At 32.2% G+C, this 21609-nt stretch overlaps 1 protein-coding gene across 1 annotated transcript; it reads left to right on the top strand.

Moving 5' to 3' along the window:
- Positions 1-8262: 8262 nt before the first annotated feature.
- LOC111508247 (peroxiredoxin 2) lies at positions 8263-20273 on the top strand. Its single transcript, XM_023163686.2, has 3 exons — positions 8263-8416; positions 17428-17834; positions 19787-20273. The coding sequence occupies exons 2-3, from the start codon at positions 17435-17437 to the stop codon at positions 19975-19977; spliced, it is 591 nt and encodes a 196-aa protein (XP_023019454.2). The 5' UTR covers positions 8263-8416; positions 17428-17434; the 3' UTR covers positions 19978-20273.
- Positions 20274-21609: the final 1336 nt, after the last annotated feature.

Genomic DNA, 21609 nt, shown 5'->3' with positions numbered 1-21609 from the left:
TCATGGATAGAATTAGAGAAATTAGATTATACATTCAATTATTTTTAAGGCAAATAGTAAAATAAATACGAAAGTTCATTTTCAGACCACTGTTGACGCAGCAGTACCATTTAGAATTCAATTTCAACAATTTTGAGGTCCGATAGGAAACAATCTTATGTATTCTTGTTGAAAGATAATTTTTGATAAATGCGATGTTTATTTGATAGAATGATTGATGTTTTCTTGCTTGCTATCTACTCTCAGAGTGTCAGTTTGGTCTAAAAAGGGTCTCAACGCAAGAATTTTTCAATTTCTCGCCAAGTGATTTGGTTGAATTCAATTATGTTATTTCCGCCGCAATCACACCATCAGATCCATTACTCCATCTCAAAGGTCACAATTAAAACAAAAAACATCATGCCATTGACATGAATGGGTCTTTATTTTCCAAAGTCACAATTCAAAGTTTTTTGAAAACACACATATTACTTAAAAACAATTGGACAATTGAAAGTTGTGCCAACATTGGTGAGAACAGACAAAGGAACAGAAAATAGCATAGTTGGATTTTTGCAGAACTATGTAAGGTATTATCACAATGAGAATTTAGCAGGATTCAACAGTCATATTGAAGGAAAGAGTACTTCCAATCAACAAATTGAATGCTTCTGGTCACAAATGCGACGACAGGGTATGAGTTCTTGGATAAGTTTTTTCAAAGATCTCAAACAAAATATGAATTATATTTCAAGTTACGCATACCAATGTGACATAATATTTCTGTACGTTGCACAAGTGACATAATATCTCTGTACGTTCCACAAGTGACGTTACATATCTGTACCAGTAGCATTGTATGTCGTGACCGGGCTTCCGTAGTACAAGCAATCATCGATGGTTTAACCACCAGATGCGAAAGCTCTGATGCCGCCTTTGATGTTCCATGGCTCAAAATTCGTAACCTTGAATATGATGTGTATACCACCTCGATATACACGAAGAAAAAGGTTTGGTTGATTTCAACGATTTCCTCTTAATGTACACTGAAAAATAGGAATATTTTTATTCATTTTATATATTTTCTTATTAGTCAGTGGACTACGATTGAAGACTGGCAGTAAACAAATCTAAAGAAATGAACTTGAAACGTTCAAGCCAGTCTCGAATATACCTACAAAGTAGGTTGAATGAGCTGACGCCTATCAGTTAACTACTCCCCTGGCTAATACCTAGAAGCGCATTGGATTATATCCGACAGGCGTCAGTGCAGGAATCTTCACAGTTGGTTAGTACCTCGTCCACTAGATGGAGTGACATTTTGTTGTTCGCTCCAACTTAGGAAGAGGAATGAATTACTCTGAAAGAATTCCGATTTTCAATCAATTATGAAATATCATTGACTTTAGGTCGATGATGGCCACTATCTTGCACTGATGAGTGGCTAATGAGCCCAAAACCGGAAGTGTGCTGGTTCCAAAATTGAAGGTTGACTCTTGTATTGCCAATTGCATATGCAGGAAATTTTCTGTGAAGATTCCTTCACTGACGCCTGTCGGATATAATCCAACGCCGTTCGTGGTATTAGCCAGGGGAGTAGTTGTTTTCTGATAGGCGGCAATCCATTCAACCTACTGTGTAGGTATATTTGAGACTGGCTTGAACGTTCAAAGTTTATTTCTTTAGATTTTGTATATTACAAAAATTATGCTTCTTATTGGTTGAGATAAATTTTATAGATAAACGAACAATACAAATAGCAAGTAGGCTACATTGTCACCCAATAACTGGTAAACATAAACTTAGGTTTTCATTATCTATTCTTCTTGAACAAGAGACTTCCTATATGAAGACTTATTTGAAAAATAATTCAATTAATTCAAATAACAAAGCATAGGTATGTAATTATCAATAATAACATAAAATCGATTTCAATAGACACATTTCTATGAAATATGTGATGGATAAATGTATATTTCACTACATTACATATATTTTTAGCAAGTAAAAAATAACAACACTGATGAAAAATTAAGTTTAAAAATAAATTTAACCAAAATAAAACGGGCATATTATGAAAATACACAGAGAGGATACATTTTGATGAAGGTTTTTAAAGTATATCAGAACCAAGTCTTTCATGAAAGAACTGACGACATTTACATCATGAGTAGGTACTTTTGTGCAATATAATATATACAATAATATTTGAAAATAGGACGTGTTTATTAGTAAGCATTGGTATTAGTGTCCTCAACAATAGCTATATTATGAATAAGCATTGATTTTTGTGCATGACGCATTTGATAATACAGAATATTCCAGAGATCATTAATAAATGCCATTCGACGAAGACCAACGAGGGGGCTAAACACTTATTCGTCAGGTTTGGAAGGAAAATAATTACAAACCGAGCAGAAATCCTTCTGAGAACACAATATGTATTCCATCAGACCCAGCAAAAACATTTTTGAATTTATTTGGTTGATTATTGTCAGAAGAATTCAATAAATCAAATATTTTATCAAATTTTTCAATTATGTCTATTGTTGCCATGGCATCTGCAGAAAGAACCCCCAAACTCACATTAGTATTCATTGCACTAGCTAATGTGTTACTAAGGACTTGGGTAGCAAGTTTGACTTTAATTTTTTCAAAATTTGTAGGACTAATATGTGAAGATGTGAGTTTAGGTGCACATCTATAGGTTTGTTTTTTAACTTCCTGAAAAAACATGTCTGTCTATAAAGGACCATGATGTTTTCTTTTCATCAAAACAAAAAAACATTTTGCATCAAATTATTTCTCGTGGCTTTGATCAAATGACATGTATCAAATAAATATATAATATTCCTGTCACCAACTTGAAACTCACAATTACTAGGTGTGACACCAAGAATATTATATAACTGAATATAATTTGATCCCATATCACTTACAAGTGCATCTACATGAAAACCAGCTGTAAACAATTTTGATATACACTCATCAATCACACAATGTAGTTCTACAGCAGAAAACTGTGTATTCATAAAAAAATATGCTATTTGCTGCTTTCAATTATTATATAGTCTTTTCGCCATAATAACACAAGCATTTTGAGCAAGTAACATTTCTTTTCTGCCATTTCCAATATCATGTAGCCCAACAATCTCATCACGACCAGTATGGTAGTAAAGATTACTTTTCAGAGATATTGCATCGATACATATAATGCAATGCCTGTCCTGATTTAACATGGTTCGTGATTTGATCTCCAGAGATTTGAAAACTGCTTCATTTTGAAAACCTGGTTTAAATGTGAGCTTTTGAGTTAATTGCTCCAAACAACATTTTGTTGGAAGACAGAACAATTTAATCATGAAATGATATGCTCGAGGCCCCAAAAAATAAAGTGTTAATGCAAATTGTTTGTATTCGGTGGAATACCTTCTTGCTGATGGTTTTAATTTCTTCAATTTAGCTTGTGTTTTGACAATTCCTGATAAAGGTTCACTCAGAAACTTGTCATACATCTCATTGAAGTCCTCTAGAGTCGGATCTCTCTCATGACTGGATGTCTTCATGCATTTTTTCCTTGTCATAGCTCTTAGTTTCTCACGCAACTTCGTCTTTCGTGGAGTTCCACAGCTCAAAAATGCTTGTGTCTGAGTACTAGTTGCTGAAGAGACGTTACAACTTGAAGAAGGTGAAGAACTCTGACCTGGGACTGGAAAAAAACTGTAATGTAATTAATTGATATAGTGAGGGTATATATGTTTGATAAAACTCTTGATTTACCCTAATTTCTTTTTGAACTGGTACATACATCTTGTGTGTAAAGAAATATATGATTTTTAAGAAAATCAAAATAACCCCACATAGAATAATAATTGATATTGTTTTCTCTCCTCATATTTCATAAAAAAATACCTGACGTCTGTAGCAGCTGGAGGAGAAGTTATAGTTTCTGCGTGCATGACGATGTTACTAGTAACGTCCAAAAATAACAAATTATCATTTAGAAATGCAGAAGATATTACAATCAATATGTAAACTTGGGACACAACATAGGTATCCGTATCCATCAAAAAAATATGTACTAAGAACATGCAAAATGGTACTCACCATCTAAGACAGCAATTTTCTTAGGAGGTCCTTCGCAATCATCATCATCAATAACTTCCAAGGAGTGCTTAGTGGCACTGTGAGGAAATATAGATGGAACTGCATTTTGGAATAGATGTTTACGAGTTCCAGATTGAAAAATTACTTCTTTGGCAAAATGTTTCTCACATACCCTATAGTTTCTATGCAAGATATAGATCTTTTTACATAATAAATCCTCTCTGTTACATAACCGCAGCCAACAAACAGCCCTAAAAATACATAAACAAAATATAAGATTATTTGCATTGGACATTTCCAAATGATTATAAATACAATGTTCAAAAAGCTGCGTTGAGATAATGCTGTGAACTGAAAATTAACATTTGCCTACCTTGTTGAATTCTCTGGAATTCTCAACAAACTTGTATTTTCCCTAGTATTTGTAAAACAGCTATGAACAACACAAACTGTTCCTCCTTTGCGAAACATTCTCCTGTGTAAAAGTTATTTCACCTATTCACAAATTTTATTATATTCCAATAGTTACCAAAATAAAAGTTGTAAACAATAACAAAGGAACGTTGAGTGAAAAGTGAGGTTGAAGTTAAAACCACCTGAAACCGCACATGCGTATAAAAACTAGGTTCTGGCGAGAGGCCTAGCTTTCCCCCCATGCCCCCTCCCGGGTGAGTGCCCTGAAGTAGAAGCTCCCCCCCCAGCTATTTAACGAGGAGAACCTACTACCCCACTCCATCCACCCCCGCTCTCTGAGCGGCCCTCAACTTGCTGATGGGCACTTCAGCAAGATTGACATCTGACCTCTTTTGGTCGAAAGTCAGCCTTTAGGTGCTTTTACTTTCTTATCGAATCGTTGTTTTATTTGACTATTCCTACTGAATTTGAGCATGGGGGCCTCCAAAAACTAACCGGCGGCTTTGTGTTAATGCATCGAACGTTTCTCAGTGCATCCAAGAAAAATTTTTAGAGTCGCGATCGCGGTCAAAGTGTTCTTCGCTAAACCTACCTGGAAGAGAGTGTATCTGGTTAGTGTTATACTTACCTAAGTCGACTAACGGGGGCAGTCTGTTATTCTGTTTAGTCGGCCTGGGATGTTTGTCCCTTTCTCGGAATCTGGGGACATCCATATTATTTAACGCATCGTGTAGATCGCGGAGCGCTGGATTTGAGTGCGATCTGATTCTATCGAACGTGCTTTCTGCATGTTCTCTATATACACGTCCACATATTGCGTGTCCAGGTCTAAGCACAGACCAGGGATGGTCTGTGGGTCTAAGTCTCTGTATATAAATCTATTGGGTATATAATAAGGTGCGTTTACAGCGGCCCTTACGCTCGCATTCATAAACGATTGGATCTTCTTCCTGTATGTCTGCGCACACTGGCCCCAGGCAGTGCATGCATACAGTATTATTGGCATTAGAATCGTTCTGATCATTAGTAACTTGACTTTCAATGCCATGTTACTACTTCTTCCTATGATCGGCGCCAGGCGTCGTCTGGCCTGTCTGGCCATTCCTATTATCTGCTGTACGTGGGCCTGGAATGTTAGTTTCCTGTTTGTCCACGGAATCTTTCGTCCGTTGAAGGTGACGTTGCCTTCCGGTTGTACGAACCTGCGAGTGAACAGTATCGCCTGACTCTTGTCAGGGTTGATACTGATCTTCCACAGGTTAGCCCACTCCTCCAATCTGTCTACCTGTTGTTGAAGGTATCTCGTAACGTGTGCTTGACTCGTAGATCTCGCCAGCAGGGCCGTGTCGTCCGCGTAGAGCACCAACTTGTTAAAGTTGTTCTCTGGCTTGGGCACGTCAGCCGTGTATATGGAGTAGAGGTGTGGCGAAAGGACTGCACCTTGCGGGACTCCTGCCTCCAGTAGTCGAACTGTTGATAATTCATCTCCTACTTTGCAGCGGCATCGCCTGTCAGCTAGAAAAGACTGAACTAATCTTACCATTGGTTTTGAGTATATATCCAAAATCGCTCATCTTGGCCAGTAGCCCGTCATGTCAAACTCTGTCAAACGCCTTGGAGACATCTAAGAAGATAGCTCTGGTGTTGTATCATTTGCCAAGGTTGAAGCCCTCTGTCGCAAAGTCCACTACCCTCAGGACTTGTAGCTCTGTTGAGTGTTCTGATCTAAACCCGAATTGTTCGTCGGGGAGGATCCCTAACTCTTTAGTTTGTTCTTCCAGTCTCTTCAGGATGACACGCTCCGCCACTTTGCTTACGGATGGCAGTAAGCTAATTGGCCGGTGGTTCGCTGGAAACAGGTGGTTCTTCTTGGGCTTCGGTATGTGGATTACCGTTGCCTCTTTGAACGGGTACGGGAAGTGTTGCAATCTGAGTATAGCATTTATGATGTTGGTTATGACTGCTATACCCTTTCGCATCTTTAACAGACAATTAAACCTAAAAGAGGTGAGTTCTGAGATTAGGTCAGATATGCCAACTTTCATAATGAGTTATCCCAGCTAAAAATCTACTCAGTCGCAGGAAGTTGTTTCCACAACTTGTTGGGTTGACAATGTTGAAGCATTTTTATATACCTTACAGTCTCTTCATTATAAATTAACTTATGTATTAACCTATAAATTGTATTTTTTATCAATCATCATAACCAACTATTTTCAATTTATATACTTCTCGCAATATATAAAGGTCTCATGACAAATTTCCACCAACGGCTAAATAAGGTTCAATTGCTCTTGAAAACAGTTTGTATCCTCAGATGGTGTTATCAAGATGTATTACTGTACAATTTTCTCTTTCGGCTCGGAACGTTTGTCATTTTAATATTTTTAATAATGGTGAGGGTTTCGTTTGGATCAGATGTATTTTTTCTGAGTTGGCTACTCTGTTTATGTCATAAGTGTCATTAATGACAATTGTTATGGTTTGGATAGAGAACGTCGTAAACTATATGATTAGAGTAATATTGGTATATTTTCCTAATAATTTGAAGCACATACATTTTTTTTTGTTTTGTCATTTGTCATTAGTGATAATTGTCATGTTACTTATTCACCTCGTTATCTCCACTTAATCTTAAAAATAGTAATCGTAAATTAATATAATGAAAGCAGCAAATAAAACTCAAACATGGATTATATGAACTTCAACTACAGTTGACAACTAGCACTAATGACGAAAACAAAGAGTAGCCAACACATAAAAAATACATGTTTTGCCTGTTTTGACAAGGACGATAAAATGAATATAATGAAAATAACTTTCAAACAATAAATAAAACTCAAAAATAGATAATACAAACAGATAACGGCTGACACTAATAAGGAAACACTCAGTACCATTACTAAAACTACCAGTAACACAATGAAATTCCATCTCTGGTAGATAACGATGTTAGTTTGACTTTCAATATCTGTTTTTTATTCATTTCATTTATTTTAATGGATACATACAATTTTTAAAAAACACTGATTTTTCCTTGCTTTTTCAAGTGAATTTTGTGTCCCGTTCAAAGAGAATGTTGCATTAGTTAACATGAATTTCTATTCATCTTGTATTACTTTTGTGTGGGAAGTTGATCTATTGACTGGATAATATTTCTTGATAGTGATAATTCAAATCACAATTATTACAGGAAAACATTACAATTGTGGTGAGAAGTGAGCGAGAATCATGAAAAATCCAATTTTTCAGTTTTGAAATTTTTTGTTGTAAAGTAATAAAAAAATACAATTTTCGCAGATTGTTTAAAACGTTTTACTGAATATTTTTCATGCAAAACAAAATAGTGTTTGAAGTCTTGTATACATAACATAAAAAAAAAAAACGGAGCAGTACACTGACCCGAACCGTATCACTATTTCAGTAGTGTAAATAACCGGAAATCACCTCTCAAAGTTTCCGTTATAGGTAGGTAACTTAAAACATATCTTGTGAAAATATGTGCCTACCTACTTAAAATAAATGTTCTCCCGACAGTCAAAATCCAAAAAAACCACTCTAAAACCCTTGTACAATCTAAACGCTAAACACAATAAAAAGTCATGTCAGTGACTGTTATCCTTCTCTCATAAAAAAAAACTTACTTGTTTCTAAAAACTCGATGATATCCGAAATGATTAATTTGAATTGATTTAAAACCGGTTTCTATCCAGTTTCCGACTAGAGGGCGCTACGGTTATCGACTCTGATGGAAATTGGAACTTGAAACGCAGTACAGGGAGTTTTTGTCGTTGAATCGCTGGATTGATTGTATCCCATTTTATTCGTTTCCGTTCGTAGATGCGGAAGCATATTTTAAAGTCTCGTGCACATTGAATCAGAAGAATTTTGTAAAATTCATTAGTTTACTACAGACGTGAGTATTTTATTCCAGTTTATTAATGTATTTGCGTTATATGCCGGTTCAAAAATAAGGTCAAGTAGCCACGTAGTAAAATAGTACCTAATTGCTTGAAAAAAAATGTTTATCCTGAATTTGAATCAGAATTCAAATGGCAATTTTAAATTCAAGTTTGTTAATATTTCAAAATCTTGTGTAAGTATTCGAGTATCAGTAAGTATTCTTCTGTCAAAGGGCATTTTCTTTTATCAATTTGAGGAATAATTGGATCTTTGAGGTCATTTAAACAGTTCTTCAATAATATTATTTGCAGCTATTAACAATAACATAATAATTTACATAATAAAACGTATAAAGGAGGAGTTATAGAAGTTGAACATGTAGTTCTTTATTCAATCTCAAGGTTACAGAAATTTCTAGAGATATTACCTTTCAAAAACAATAACCTTTCAGTTTCTTATGAAAAAAATGAGAATATTTGTAAGGTTTTTCACAGGTTTTGCTGATCTATTTCTAGAATTCACTTGAGTTTTTTCATACTTTAGAAAACATAGGCTTAAAGAAATTAAAAGGTGCATACACTGTATTTTAAATAGGACCTTTTCAAACTCAGTTTACCAAATTGCCAAATTTGTTTCCCAAACATTATATCTTCTATTAGAACTTAGACCATGTCTTTTTATTCCTTAAACAAAATTTTAAATCACTTTATTCCAAGATTGTTTGAAAACCATATCAGATCATAATCAAAATTAAAGAAATCAACTCTCCTCACTTTCTCACTTGAGTATATAATTTATTTCAATAATAAATCCAATCATCAGATTGTATTGTAGATATTGTAGATAATAGTTGTCCAATAATTAGCAAAATAGCAAAAAAAATCATCTATGTACTTTGGTATATCTGGCTTAATATTTAGCCAAAAATTAGTTCCAGCACTAACCAAAATTTTAGTCTTGCATTCAGTTTACAAAAGATCTTTTGTTTGGAATGAGAAATGTAAATGTTATATTTTGGCGTAGTTTAGTAAAAGAATAGAAAACTTTGTTTTCTTAAAAAAAAAATTTCTTCATTCTTTAAAATACATTTTTCAGATCTAACCAGGTGTACTGATAATGTGCAAGATTTTTGAAAATTTCATAAATCATATTACACTTTATGGAACTTTCCTTTCATAATCTGATATAAATAAAAACTGTTATAAACTTCCTATGGATGTAGAAAGGTAAAACTTAATAGTTCACCCTGTTAGGTTTTCACACAGAAGAATTATAATCTAAAAATGGGCCAAAATCATCACACCTTCCACAATCAGGAATTCTCAGAAAGGTTGATGAAAAACTAAGATTTCTTTAAAAAAAATTACATATACACATTACAAATATCCAAATGAAGTAGCAGTTTTCAATAGTATGCTTCAAAGAGTGTCCCATTCTAAATAAGTAATTTTCTTTAGGAATTGAATCTGGTGAAAACCATGATTTATTAGGTTTTAGTATCTCAAAAAATTTATATAACTTGAGTATTATTGGTATTAGAACAATTTGGAGTCTATAAATTAATATATAGAACTTTCATTTTTTTTATCTAGTGCAAATGAATAGACTGAAGTTTCAAAAGAACTTAAATAAATGGAAAACTAGTAGACATTCAACATCTCTTAACAAAACGCCATAAATTCAATAAAAATAAATTTAGGAAATGTGATCTTTTACACAATTTGCAAATAGAATTGAATAATTCACTCTCTTAAAATATATATTTCCTCCTAAATTGAATTAGTTTTCAGGATAAAAGTATTACTTATAGGACATTATCACGGTTTAGTAAAAATGAAACTTTAGTAAAATGATTGTGTAAAACTTAATCCATAAATTCTATACAATTATTTTGTTATGAATTTTTATGCAGTTTATGAAAACAATTCGTATTCATTGGTGTCAATGACACTATCTTGAATATTCACCAAATAAGGTTAACATTATCCAGAATTTATTAAAAATAGTTTGGAATGATTTATTAAAAAAACAACTGTAACAAACTATAGATTCAAAATCAGCCTTAAGTAAACTAAAGATTATCTAATTACTCATAAAGAAAAAATCTAATAATGATATAAGTCAGAAATTAAAAAAAAAGCTATTCAACTATATGAGCAAATTATTATATTTATGTCAAGGTGTACTCCTTTTTTCAGACGAGTAGAAGCAATCAAGCAGAAATGCTTATTTCTCTTGATTAGATTGAAAGAATTGACTGTCTGTTTTCATACTTAAAAAGATCACAGATGACTGATTTGAATCGTAGAATCATTAATTTTATAAAATCAATTCGAACTGGTCAAATAATAACCACAATACTTTTGAATATTTTTATTTGGGGAACTGATAAATTTATAAAAATATGTTTTCTTCTGTTAACCAGCTGTTGCCTTCCTGTTAATGACATCCCACAGAAGTTGAAATTTGTGCGAACTGAATTTCATTTTAATTAAACGCCCTTCAATTTTTTTTTATATTTCTTAGATTTGTATTAGAAAGTAAAAACTTTGTGCCTTTGACATATTTGAAAAAAAAAGTTAGTTAATATTACTTACAATCAGCTATTTTATTGACCTGCAATCTAGAACTTCTACATATTTTCACAAGACCTTATGGTTGTTACTCTGCGGCTGTACCTAAATGCGTGACATGACAATTATTAGGGTTTATAGTTATTAGCCAGGAACAATGGATTCTATTAGTAGAGAAAGCACATTCTTATATTCTGAAATTTGCACTCAAATTATACATTGAAGATATTTTTTTACTAATCCCAATGAATGAGGACAGATAAATACCCAGTTTTTTATCTTTTATACTTCAATTCAAGTGGCCAGATAATGTCTGGTCTCTTTTTCAGGTCATAAATAAGTAATATTACGAAAAATGGTATATCAATCCTGTCTGGCAGATTTAATTTATACTTATTAATAGGTGAGAACTATTTATTAAACGATATATCAAATTAGGCTGATTCTATAGAATCATGAAATTGCGAGATAGATATAGTAATTAATTGAACGCGAATTTCATGTGTAGGCTCATTAACTAAAACAAAATTATATGGATATCACATGTGATTCTAATTGAACCACAGAATGATATATAAAAGCAGGAAAAACTCATGGACGAAACACTCAAAAAAATTTGCAAACCACAGACACGTGTTTCTAGCTAATGACCTATCTGTCATCAGTACGGTAAAGCTAAGTGCAAGGATTTAGGGATGCAACACACTGGTGTTTTCAGATCTATAAAATCATCAAGGTTTCTGAAATATTTGCAAAAAACTGAAAATGACGGATTTTATTTTTTGCTCTACCACCTCCATTTTCAATAATATCAAAAAATGACAAAGACACTTTTTGTTTTATTTCATGTGCTTTATAATCTGGGTGAACTCATTTTTCAATGCAAAGTTTCGTTCATTGAATTCCATCATCAATATGTTTTTAAATACGGACCTGTATATTTTTTTATACATTTTCGTAGTCATTATAATTACAAATTCGTTGACATATCACAACATTCCCGACGTTTCACAACATTCCCGAAACCACATCACCACTATAATTTTTTATTAAGAGCTCGAATTTCCGAATGTTACTGAAATACAGAGTTCTCATGTCGATAATGTCGTGCATTGAGATTATAAATATTTATATTCACTGAAATCCAACTAAATTTCTGTCAGGGTCGTCTTGAAAAAGAGAGACCAATAATCTTTGTATCAATACCAAGCCATTCAGAAAATGAGGATATAAAGCACATGAAATAAAGCAAATAGTTTCTTAGTTATTTTTTGATATTATTGAAAATGGAGGAGGTAGAGCAAAAAAATAAAATCTGTCATTTTCGGTTTTTTGCAAATATCTCACAAATTAAGAGCCACCGGTATACAGCTATTTCAGCCTATTGGGCATCGTCAGTACCGGGCAGGCGGTCCTCGATTGAAGACAAAATGAGAAAAAACCGAGAAAGTACTTGATAAAAATAGCTGCGTAAACGCAAGCGAAACATAAGTGGAACCACCTATTGGTGCGACACCCAAGTCAACTTGCCAAGTTTTTATGTCAGTATTGGTGGTTTGACCAATCAATCGACAACGGCGGTAGCAGAAATTTGGGAAGCTAACCTGAAATGCCATCGGAAAACAAATCCACATGTTTCTAGAAAGGTTAATGGTTTTTATTTTTTTTTTTCTCATTTTGTCTTCAATCGAGGACCGCCTGCCCGGTACTGACGATGCCCAATAGGCTGAAACAGCTGTATACCGGTGGCTCTTAAATTGAAATCAATATGGGAATGATCAAAGAGTACTTATCTATTTATTTTTTGATCTTCATCGAATTATTTTCCAGCAGCTTGACTGCATTAACCTTTCTAGATTTCATAGCTGTTTCGCAGCTATATATATATATATATATATATATATATATATATATATCAAACCATAGACACGTGTTTCGGGCTTTTGTCCCATCATCAGTATGGTGTACCAAGTGTTAGGATGGGCAATATTTGGTTACCAGAAGAAAGAAATACAAATGCATGAAGCCACCAGCAGGAGCCAGCCGCACATTTGTGGTTTTAATTAATAGATCTTGTGTTTACGAGAAAACTATCAAAATCACCACGGAGGCAGCTATAGCTACCTGCGTGACATCCGGGTCCAGGAAATAATACAAATACGAAGGTTATCGAGTGTTTTGATATAGATAAAGAAATTACAAATAGGAAATAGCACTCAAGAAAGTGGCAAACCATAGACACTTGGTTACCAGAAGAAAGAAATACGAATGCACAGAGCCACCAGCAGGAGCCAGCCGCACATTATATAATATATATATATATATATATATATATATATATATATATATATATATATATATATATATATATGTCCACTGAGGATACACTACAAAAACACACTTTTGTCTATTTTCCACTATATTTCTTTATTGTTGACCGGTTTCGGCTATTACACCATTTTCAAAACTAACTAAACAGGATACACTACAAAAACACACTTTTGTCTATTTGTTTAGTTAGTTTTGAAAATGGTGTAATAGCCGAAACCGGTCAACAATAAAGAAATATAGTGGAAAATAGACAAAAGTGTGTTTTTGTAGTGTATCTTCAGTGAACATGAATTTCCACAAAATGAACAAGTCGTCAATCGAAGAAGTGAAATATATATGTATGTATATATATATATATATATATATATATATATATATATATATATATATATATATATCTGCCCACTCCTTAAATTGAAATTGGGACCTGAGAGAACTCATAAATTTTTGAATTATTAGCTGATGATGAACCTATATAGGTACGAAATACATACTAATTGATGGTTTTACCATTCTAACATCTGAGGGTGATAATAAATTGTGGATACTAATTTGAGTTTTTATGTATCGTAAATCTACTACACTACACTTCGAGATATAATGGATTTTATCACAGGTTTTTCTAACATCTATACATATATTTTTGTTTCATGAAAAGTGTGCCTTATATGTCTAAATCACATCATCCAACATAAAATTGGTAAGATTAATTTTATATCCTTTATATTACATGTTTTATCAATTTTATGGTTTTGACTGAAATTACATTTGACTACCTATTTCAAACTCTAATCTTGTTAGATATGAACTGTTCATACAATTTTTCCAGATTGTTGTGTATAGATATGAAAAAATATAAACTATGATGTAATATCTCTCTTAACTCCTGATTACTTGAGTTTTTCATCAAGCAATTGGTTGATGACTTCAACAATTTCCTTAAGATGCGTATGAAATGGGCACACAATCAATGAAAATCCATACTGAACATATTTGGAAAACTTAATTGTGGGTTTTTTCTAAATGGTTCACGAAAACACAGCACTTGTTTCAACTGTTTTTCAATAATTGTATTTCGGTAAAAAACTAACCAAACTTTAATGTTAATGTGTAAATATGTACCTTTATTCTGAAATTATTCAATTTCAATTATTATTATTACCAAGCGACCGGAAAAACCTATATAAGTTAGTCAGGGCAAATGAAAATTCGTAAAAAGTCAGGGGATAATATTCCTAATACTTGAAAAGTCTGGACATTTTTACCTTCATCCTTAAGTTTCTGATTTTTCAATATTTATATTTATTAAATATGTTTTTTTCCGTTAACCAGCTATCACACCCCTACGAACGACAACGCTCAGAAGTCGAAACTTGTACGAGCTAAGGACTAACGAGGTCTTACCTTTTAACGTGTGATTCCTAACACTAACGTCAATTTTGGCATTTTTAAATTATGTTTTCCTATAGGGCTAAGTTTTGAGGGAGATTTATTGTACTTGAAGAGAAAAAAAATGTTTCATTTGTAACCAGCTACAACCCGTTTCCAGAGAAACTTATGTGACTCGTCAGTTAGAAAATGCCTCTGCCAGAAATAGGGCCTTGGAAATAATGTTTTAATACTCCGAAAAATAGTTCATTTCATTGTGTGCATTGTTATAGTTCCAAATTTTTGAAAGAGCATTGACTAGGAGTTGTTTCTGTGAGATTTTTTTTTGTGGTTTTTGTAAAGATTATTACATAGATGTCATATTCAATTCATATTCAGGTTTTATTCCCATATATTCAGACCTTTATTGATGTACATATCATATGAACATTTTGATAAGAGTTTTTGAACCAACTGTATTAAATTTTGGTTTCATGGTTCAAATTTTTAAACTATTGAACTATTACATATAATAGGTACTGGAAAATACAACAAATTGGTCAGGAAATACCTGGAAGACAACAAATTTTCCAATTTTAGTCATTATGCCTCAAGCTATCTTGAGCTAACTGTAGCTTTAGCATGTATCTATAAGATCAAATTATCTGCATTCTATATTTACTGGTGACTTCATTGTGAGATTTAGTAATTTTTACTGTGTTTTGTTTTTTCACAACTAGACCAAATATATTTTTATATGAAACACTAACAAATTAATAGGCATATACTATTGTATTGTACATGTAAACCAGGCTTTGTCAACAAGAGTTTTCCTTCTTAGACAAGTAAAGTACATTTTTCATTAATTGAATGAGTCTCAATATTTCTAACACCAATTTGTAAAAACTCATGCTTGAAGACTGATATCCCTCATAACAAGCCTTTTATCTATTGAATATTAAGAACATACTTTTATATTTATCAATTTTTGACATGTGATGTGATTCTTATTTTTCTCAATATGTACTAAAAGCGCAAAGAAAAAATCCAAACAGTTGAAAAATATATTTTTTATAAAAGAGGGGTTCCATTTCAAATGAATCACACTGTAGAATGTTCATTAAAGATTTTCTTGTAATATCAGTCTTTTGACAGTGTTTTCTGTAGACATCAGTAGATATGAAAAGTTATACGAATAGCCTCCAAACACTAATGAAGATTCCTAATTTCATTACAATTTTCTCAAGTACATTATCTTAAAGTTTAAAGTAACTGCCCACCTAGAGTGGGATCATTACTAACGAGAAAAATGCTGATAACAGTTCAGAAATATTTTTTCAACATCCCATCTTCTTAACCAGAATGTTTTTACATCAATTTTCCTCGATATATTGATTATTTTCTATGAAAAATCTATGTCTAGCCATTACTAAATTGGATTTCATGAGCGGATAATTCCTTCAGCTTATTTTTTCACTTACTAATTGGATTAATTTTTTAAGTGTACCTGTGCTGACCTTCATTTTTGTCTGCTAACCAATATTAATGAAATTGTATAATGTATAAATTGAATTTGGATTCACAAATCGATAGCCAATTACTTTGACCTTTCTTCGTTTTCATTAATAAATTATCATGATTTATGTAATTGTCTGTTAGTCATTCTACTGTGTTGACAATGTTATTCAGAAGTGAGCATAATCAATTTTTTTAATAAATACTCAGAAATACTTGAACATGCAGGAAAATGTATGCCGGAGTATAACTCTTGTCATACTAATTGTTTATTTAGAACAGAGTAATATTTTTAATGTTTTGTCAGCGCTAATTATTTTGACTATCTGTTGATCATAAATAGATTTATTCTCCATTTCATTGAATTAAGTAACCCTGAAATATACATCAGAAGTTATTTGGTGTAAAACTGACTAGATTGACTAGACTACACAGAATTAATGGTTAATTTGATTAGGTTTACAAGATAGAAAGGTCAAATAAAACTTTTTTTATCTTCGAGGTGTTCTCAAATTGAGATAAAAGTTGTATAAATGTTCAGTTTACTCAACATACGGGAAAATAATATTCTGTAAGTTTTGAAACATTGACATTTTTTATATCTGTAGGAAAAAATATTTTTTCACTAACTTTAACGTGTTGCAAGTTTAGATTAAAGAAACAAAAGTTTATTTGGGGATTTTTAGTACAAGTTCTGTAATTGTCAAATGCAAATCATATTATCACTTATTTCTAAGCACACATCACTTTATTCTAAGCATTTATCTACACACCTGCATTCTTACAACTTCTACATTTGAAAAATTATGAATATGTTCAAAATATGTTTTTTTCGTTAACCAGCTATCGTACCCCTACGAACGACAACCCTCAGAAGTCGAAACTTGTGCGAGCTAAGGATTAACGAGGTGTTACCTTTTAACGTGTGATTCCTAACGTAGGAGTAGAGTTTGAATGGTTGATGACTGATATTGCTAAACTTTTCAAAAAAAGGTTGAACCAATTGTAGAATTTGCAAAGGGCAGACTAAATTTGTCCGGAATTATTAAGTCACAAAAAGTTATTGTAACTAAGAAAGGATTATTTACAATTTCTGTAATAATAATTCCTTTTATTTGTATCAAGCTTTAAGAAAAAGTTTGTATGTGGTGATATAGATCTTGAAAAAATTGGCAAACTAAAATTAACTTTGTTTCAATTGGGTTACCTCATTTTAAAAATTTCCATTTTGTTTCAGTTGAATCATGCCTGTTCCATCTCTACAGAAACCTGCTCCAGCATTTAAAGGAACAGCCGTTGTTGATGGGCTGTTCAAAGATATCTCACTTGAGGACTACAAGGGAAAATATGTTGTCTTGTTCTTCTATCCTTTGGATTTCACATTTGTATGTCCTACCGAGATCATAGCCTTCTCCGATCGTTTTGATGAATTCGACAAAATCAACACAGCTGTTATCGCATGCTCTACTGACAGTCAGTTCTCACATTTGGCTTGGATCAATACTCCTCGTAAACAAGGTGGCATTGGAGATATGAAAATTCCCGTTCTCGCTGATAAATCAGGTGCTATTTCTAAGGATTATGGAGTGTTGGATGAAGAGAGTGGCATTCCATTCAGAGGACTGTTCATCATTGATGGAAAAGGTATGCTTTGAACGAATTAATAATGATGACAATTTTATTTTTTTTTATTATTTATATACAGTACACCATATAAAAATACCCTAAGTAAAAAACTATTCAAGAAGTTTTAGAGAAATTGTGGTTCAGTGTTCTTGAACTGTTGCTACTGATTATTTCATTCATAAGAATTGTTTCTTGTTTTCATATGGTGAACATAATTTTAATCCTAGGAATTTAATAAAAATATGTTTCAATCACTATATTTGTTAGGCTATCTGGAGCCTGAGAAACTATTTTTTGTACAAACCAACCCCGAAATCAACAGATAGGCTCAATTTAATTCATAATAATCTTCATTTTATGAATCACTTGTTTTGTATCTTTTATATACAGCTTAAGGTTATAATAGTGTGTAAGGGACATATATATTTTTAATTCGTTCTGGACAAAAGCAAGCTATTTAAATTCCTAATATTTTTATTAATGTAGACTTAGTTTATTTTTTATAAGAAAATGTCTCCTAATGAGTCAAGGTGTGCAATCAAATTGCCAGACCTTAAAATTCTGTTTGGAACATATAAATAAATATTTTCTAGGATTTCTGGAGGGATAATTTGGCAAATCGGTAACTTTAATATGAAAACTAGATCAAAGTTTTCTCTAGTTTTACTCAATGAATGTAGATTAAGGATATCTAATACCTTGGTACAATTATGGTCAATAATAGGTATATCCATCTTATGAGCACAAAATCTTAAGAATTCATTTTTTACTCTTTCAACAGCAACATTGTGAGACATGAATTGAGTACTAGACCCATGTATACTATACTTAAGACTTGAACTGATAGATGTTTGCCATATCGAATAATAAATCCAAGGCATTTAGCTGCCTTCAACACAATATGGTTTACGTAGTTGGTATTGAATGTGTCCATAAATTTATTTTTGGATACATAAGCAAAAACTTAGATTAATTACACCAAAAGTTTGATTCTTCATCAAGTAATTAGAATTAGCAACTTATGAAAGTTTTGGTTTGTTTCCGAATTTCTGTTTTTTTTTCCTGGTACTTCCAACATTCCTTCCCTCCTCTCAGCCAATGTATTACAGCCCTCGGTACTTTCTGGGGGCTCTTTGTTTTGAATTCAAAATGCCCTAGATTGATTGTATTTCCTGATAAGTCACCCGAATGCTCTCTGTACCTATAAAAATCAGGAATTTCATGTTTAGAAAGAACAAAATTTGTCTGCTACTGTGGCAGACATCTTCATTGGTATATATATATATATATATATATATATATATATATATATATATATATATATATATATATATATCAACTCCTTGAAAATGGCTCCGAAATTGTAGCCGAAATGTCGAACACTAAACTCCAGACATGGAGTTAGGGCCATTTTCAAGTCCATAAAATCGGTAGAGAATAGTCTCAGGTCAGCAAAAGACCCCAGGTATCCATTAAATATACGGTGTGGTTGTGGTTGGTTCTATATCTAAAGCACGAAATGAATCGTTGAAACGCGCTTGACAGCATAAAAAAAGTTGCCAAACAGATACTTCGGCAGTTGCAGAACACGCTCTCTCGGAGGGCAGCCATGAGGCCAGTTCTTCATATCATTTCAGTCACAATGTCACTTTTGAATGCATCTTGTTGAGGCCTCTTAATTATTGTTTCTTGCACATTGCAAGAGTGCAATCTTTTTTATAAATGAACTTTAGGGTGAACAGATATATTATCAATTCAGCATTGAACACAACAATATTACTGACCTTCAAATCATACTATTTACAAAAACTGTCCATTTTTATAAGTCAATCAGAGAATTTTTAAAGGAAGTCATTTCTTTTTATTGTTTGATTGATTTGTGGTTATTAGTGTTGCATTTGTATTTACTGTACAATATTAATTTAGTAAGTCTAAGTGTTTTCAGAGTATGATTTATTTTTTTATTGCAGGAATTTTAAGGCAAATCACTATCAATGATCTACCAGTAGGTAGATCAGTGGACGAAACCCTCCGACTTGTTCAAGCTTTCCAGTTTACTGACGAACATGGAGAGGTATGTCCAGCTGGCTGGAAACCTGGTGGAAAGACATTGAAACCAAACCCAAAAGAAAGCATCACCTACTTTTCCTCCGCAAATTGATGCTAGCTTATCAATTTCAATAGAATTAGGAAGTCGTCAAGATAGAGTGGAAGTTATTTTTATGAAAATGAAAAAAGTTTTTTTGATTTTACAGTAATTCTATTCACTTACTTAAGATAACTTGATTTCTTTTTTTTTGGTTCCAACTAAACCTTCCAGATATTGTCTTTACCTTTTATGATATTTATTTTGTGTATTTTCCAAAGTGTTAAGCTTTTCATTAAATGTTTGGGAAAATAGGAATTCAAATTTTGTCCTCTTAATATTCTTGATATTTCAATAAATTTGTGTTTGAATTATGTATTTACTTTCACCATCTAGTTGTCAAATAATTCTCATTAGTTGATATGAAAAATTATTTTATGATCAGATGAGTAAACAAAATCAATTTGAAGTATCAATAAAGTTAAAAATGAATATGGTTGATAACATCAGAATAGTTTTAAAAAATTAAATAAAATTTTGAAGCAATATGACTTTTTCATGTCTCGAGTACAGGTCTGCATTAGTTTTGAATTATATACAGGGCTATTCAAATTCGTTTCTGTACATGGGGATCTCGTAAACGATAAGAGATAGAATGTCGATTAAATTGTGGCAAAGTTGCGTATTTTAGAGACCTATTCAATGGTCAAAAATCAAATATAGCTCTTTTGGTTGTGGAGATTTACAGGAAAAACCAAAAAATCCCAAATTATTTTTTTGCCTATATCTTCTTTATTCACAGACATACTAAAAATCTGTCCACATTTTGCTATTGTTGGGCTATCAGAATATGTCCATGAATCTTTTATACAGTGTGTCATCTGATTTGGGCAACCCCCATCTTTGAATTTTTAAATACGGACCTGTAGTTTTTGTTTCATACTGAGAAATTAAATTCAATTTTATATTTCAGGATGTTTCGGTAATATTTGATTATAATTGTGTGAATTATCCCCTTTTAAATTACGGCCCTGGAAATTGCTTGACTGAGTTGAATAAAAACACAATAGCAACTTTCACGTCTCCCTATTTACTGTAGAGTTTTTTTTTTTCATTTTTAGGTACTTATTCATATTTTTTTCTATCGCTCTGAGCGTTTTCTACAATGAACTTTGAATAAGAAACCTTTTTATAATTATCTGAAACATATCTACATCAAAAATATATTAAATGTGTTTTAATATTTAGAAAAAGAAATGAAAATTGAAATGAATTGATTTATATACACAAAAAAATTAATGGCCCAATAAATGTTTGAATTGGAGTCCATCCTATTCGAGACATTTTTGAACTCGGTTTTTCATATTATTTATTGCCCTTAATACACTTATTTGCTGCATTGTTGCGAAATCATTCAAAATCCTCAATCTCGAGTCTTTCACATTTTCTATTTCTCTGCCAGCGTAAATCCTAATTTTCAATGTCCCCCATAGAAAATAGTCCAAAATAGTAAGATCTGGTGATCTTGCAGGTCATCTTATTAGCCCATTATTTGTCTCTTGATATTTATATTTGATATAATTTTTTAAAATACATACATACATATATATATATATATATATATATATATATATATATATATATATATATATATATATATATATATATATTACTTGCACATGAAAATTAGGTTCCGGTACTACACAT

The sequence above is a fragment of the Leptinotarsa decemlineata genome, unplaced genomic scaffold, assembly GCF_025532065.1.
Source record: "Leptinotarsa decemlineata unplaced genomic scaffold, Ldec_3_MD MMD2_tig00026316_RagTag_RagTag, whole genome shotgun sequence".
Lineage (NCBI taxonomy): Eukaryota > Metazoa > Arthropoda > Insecta > Coleoptera > Chrysomelidae > Leptinotarsa > Leptinotarsa decemlineata.
The sequence above is the reverse complement of the archived record's forward strand: the minus strand, read 5'-3'. Positions and strand labels throughout refer to the sequence as shown.

Bases quoted from the DNA above. Each gene is read 5' to 3' on its own strand.
- LOC111508247 (XM_023163686.2), top strand. From the start codon at position 17,435: ATGCCTGTTCCATCTCTACAGAAACCTGCTCCAGCATTTAAAGGAACA. The intron at 17,835-19,786 runs GTATGCTTTGAA...TTTTTATTGCAG, and splicing joins GTTCATCATTGATGGAAAAG to GAATTTTAAGGCAAATCACT.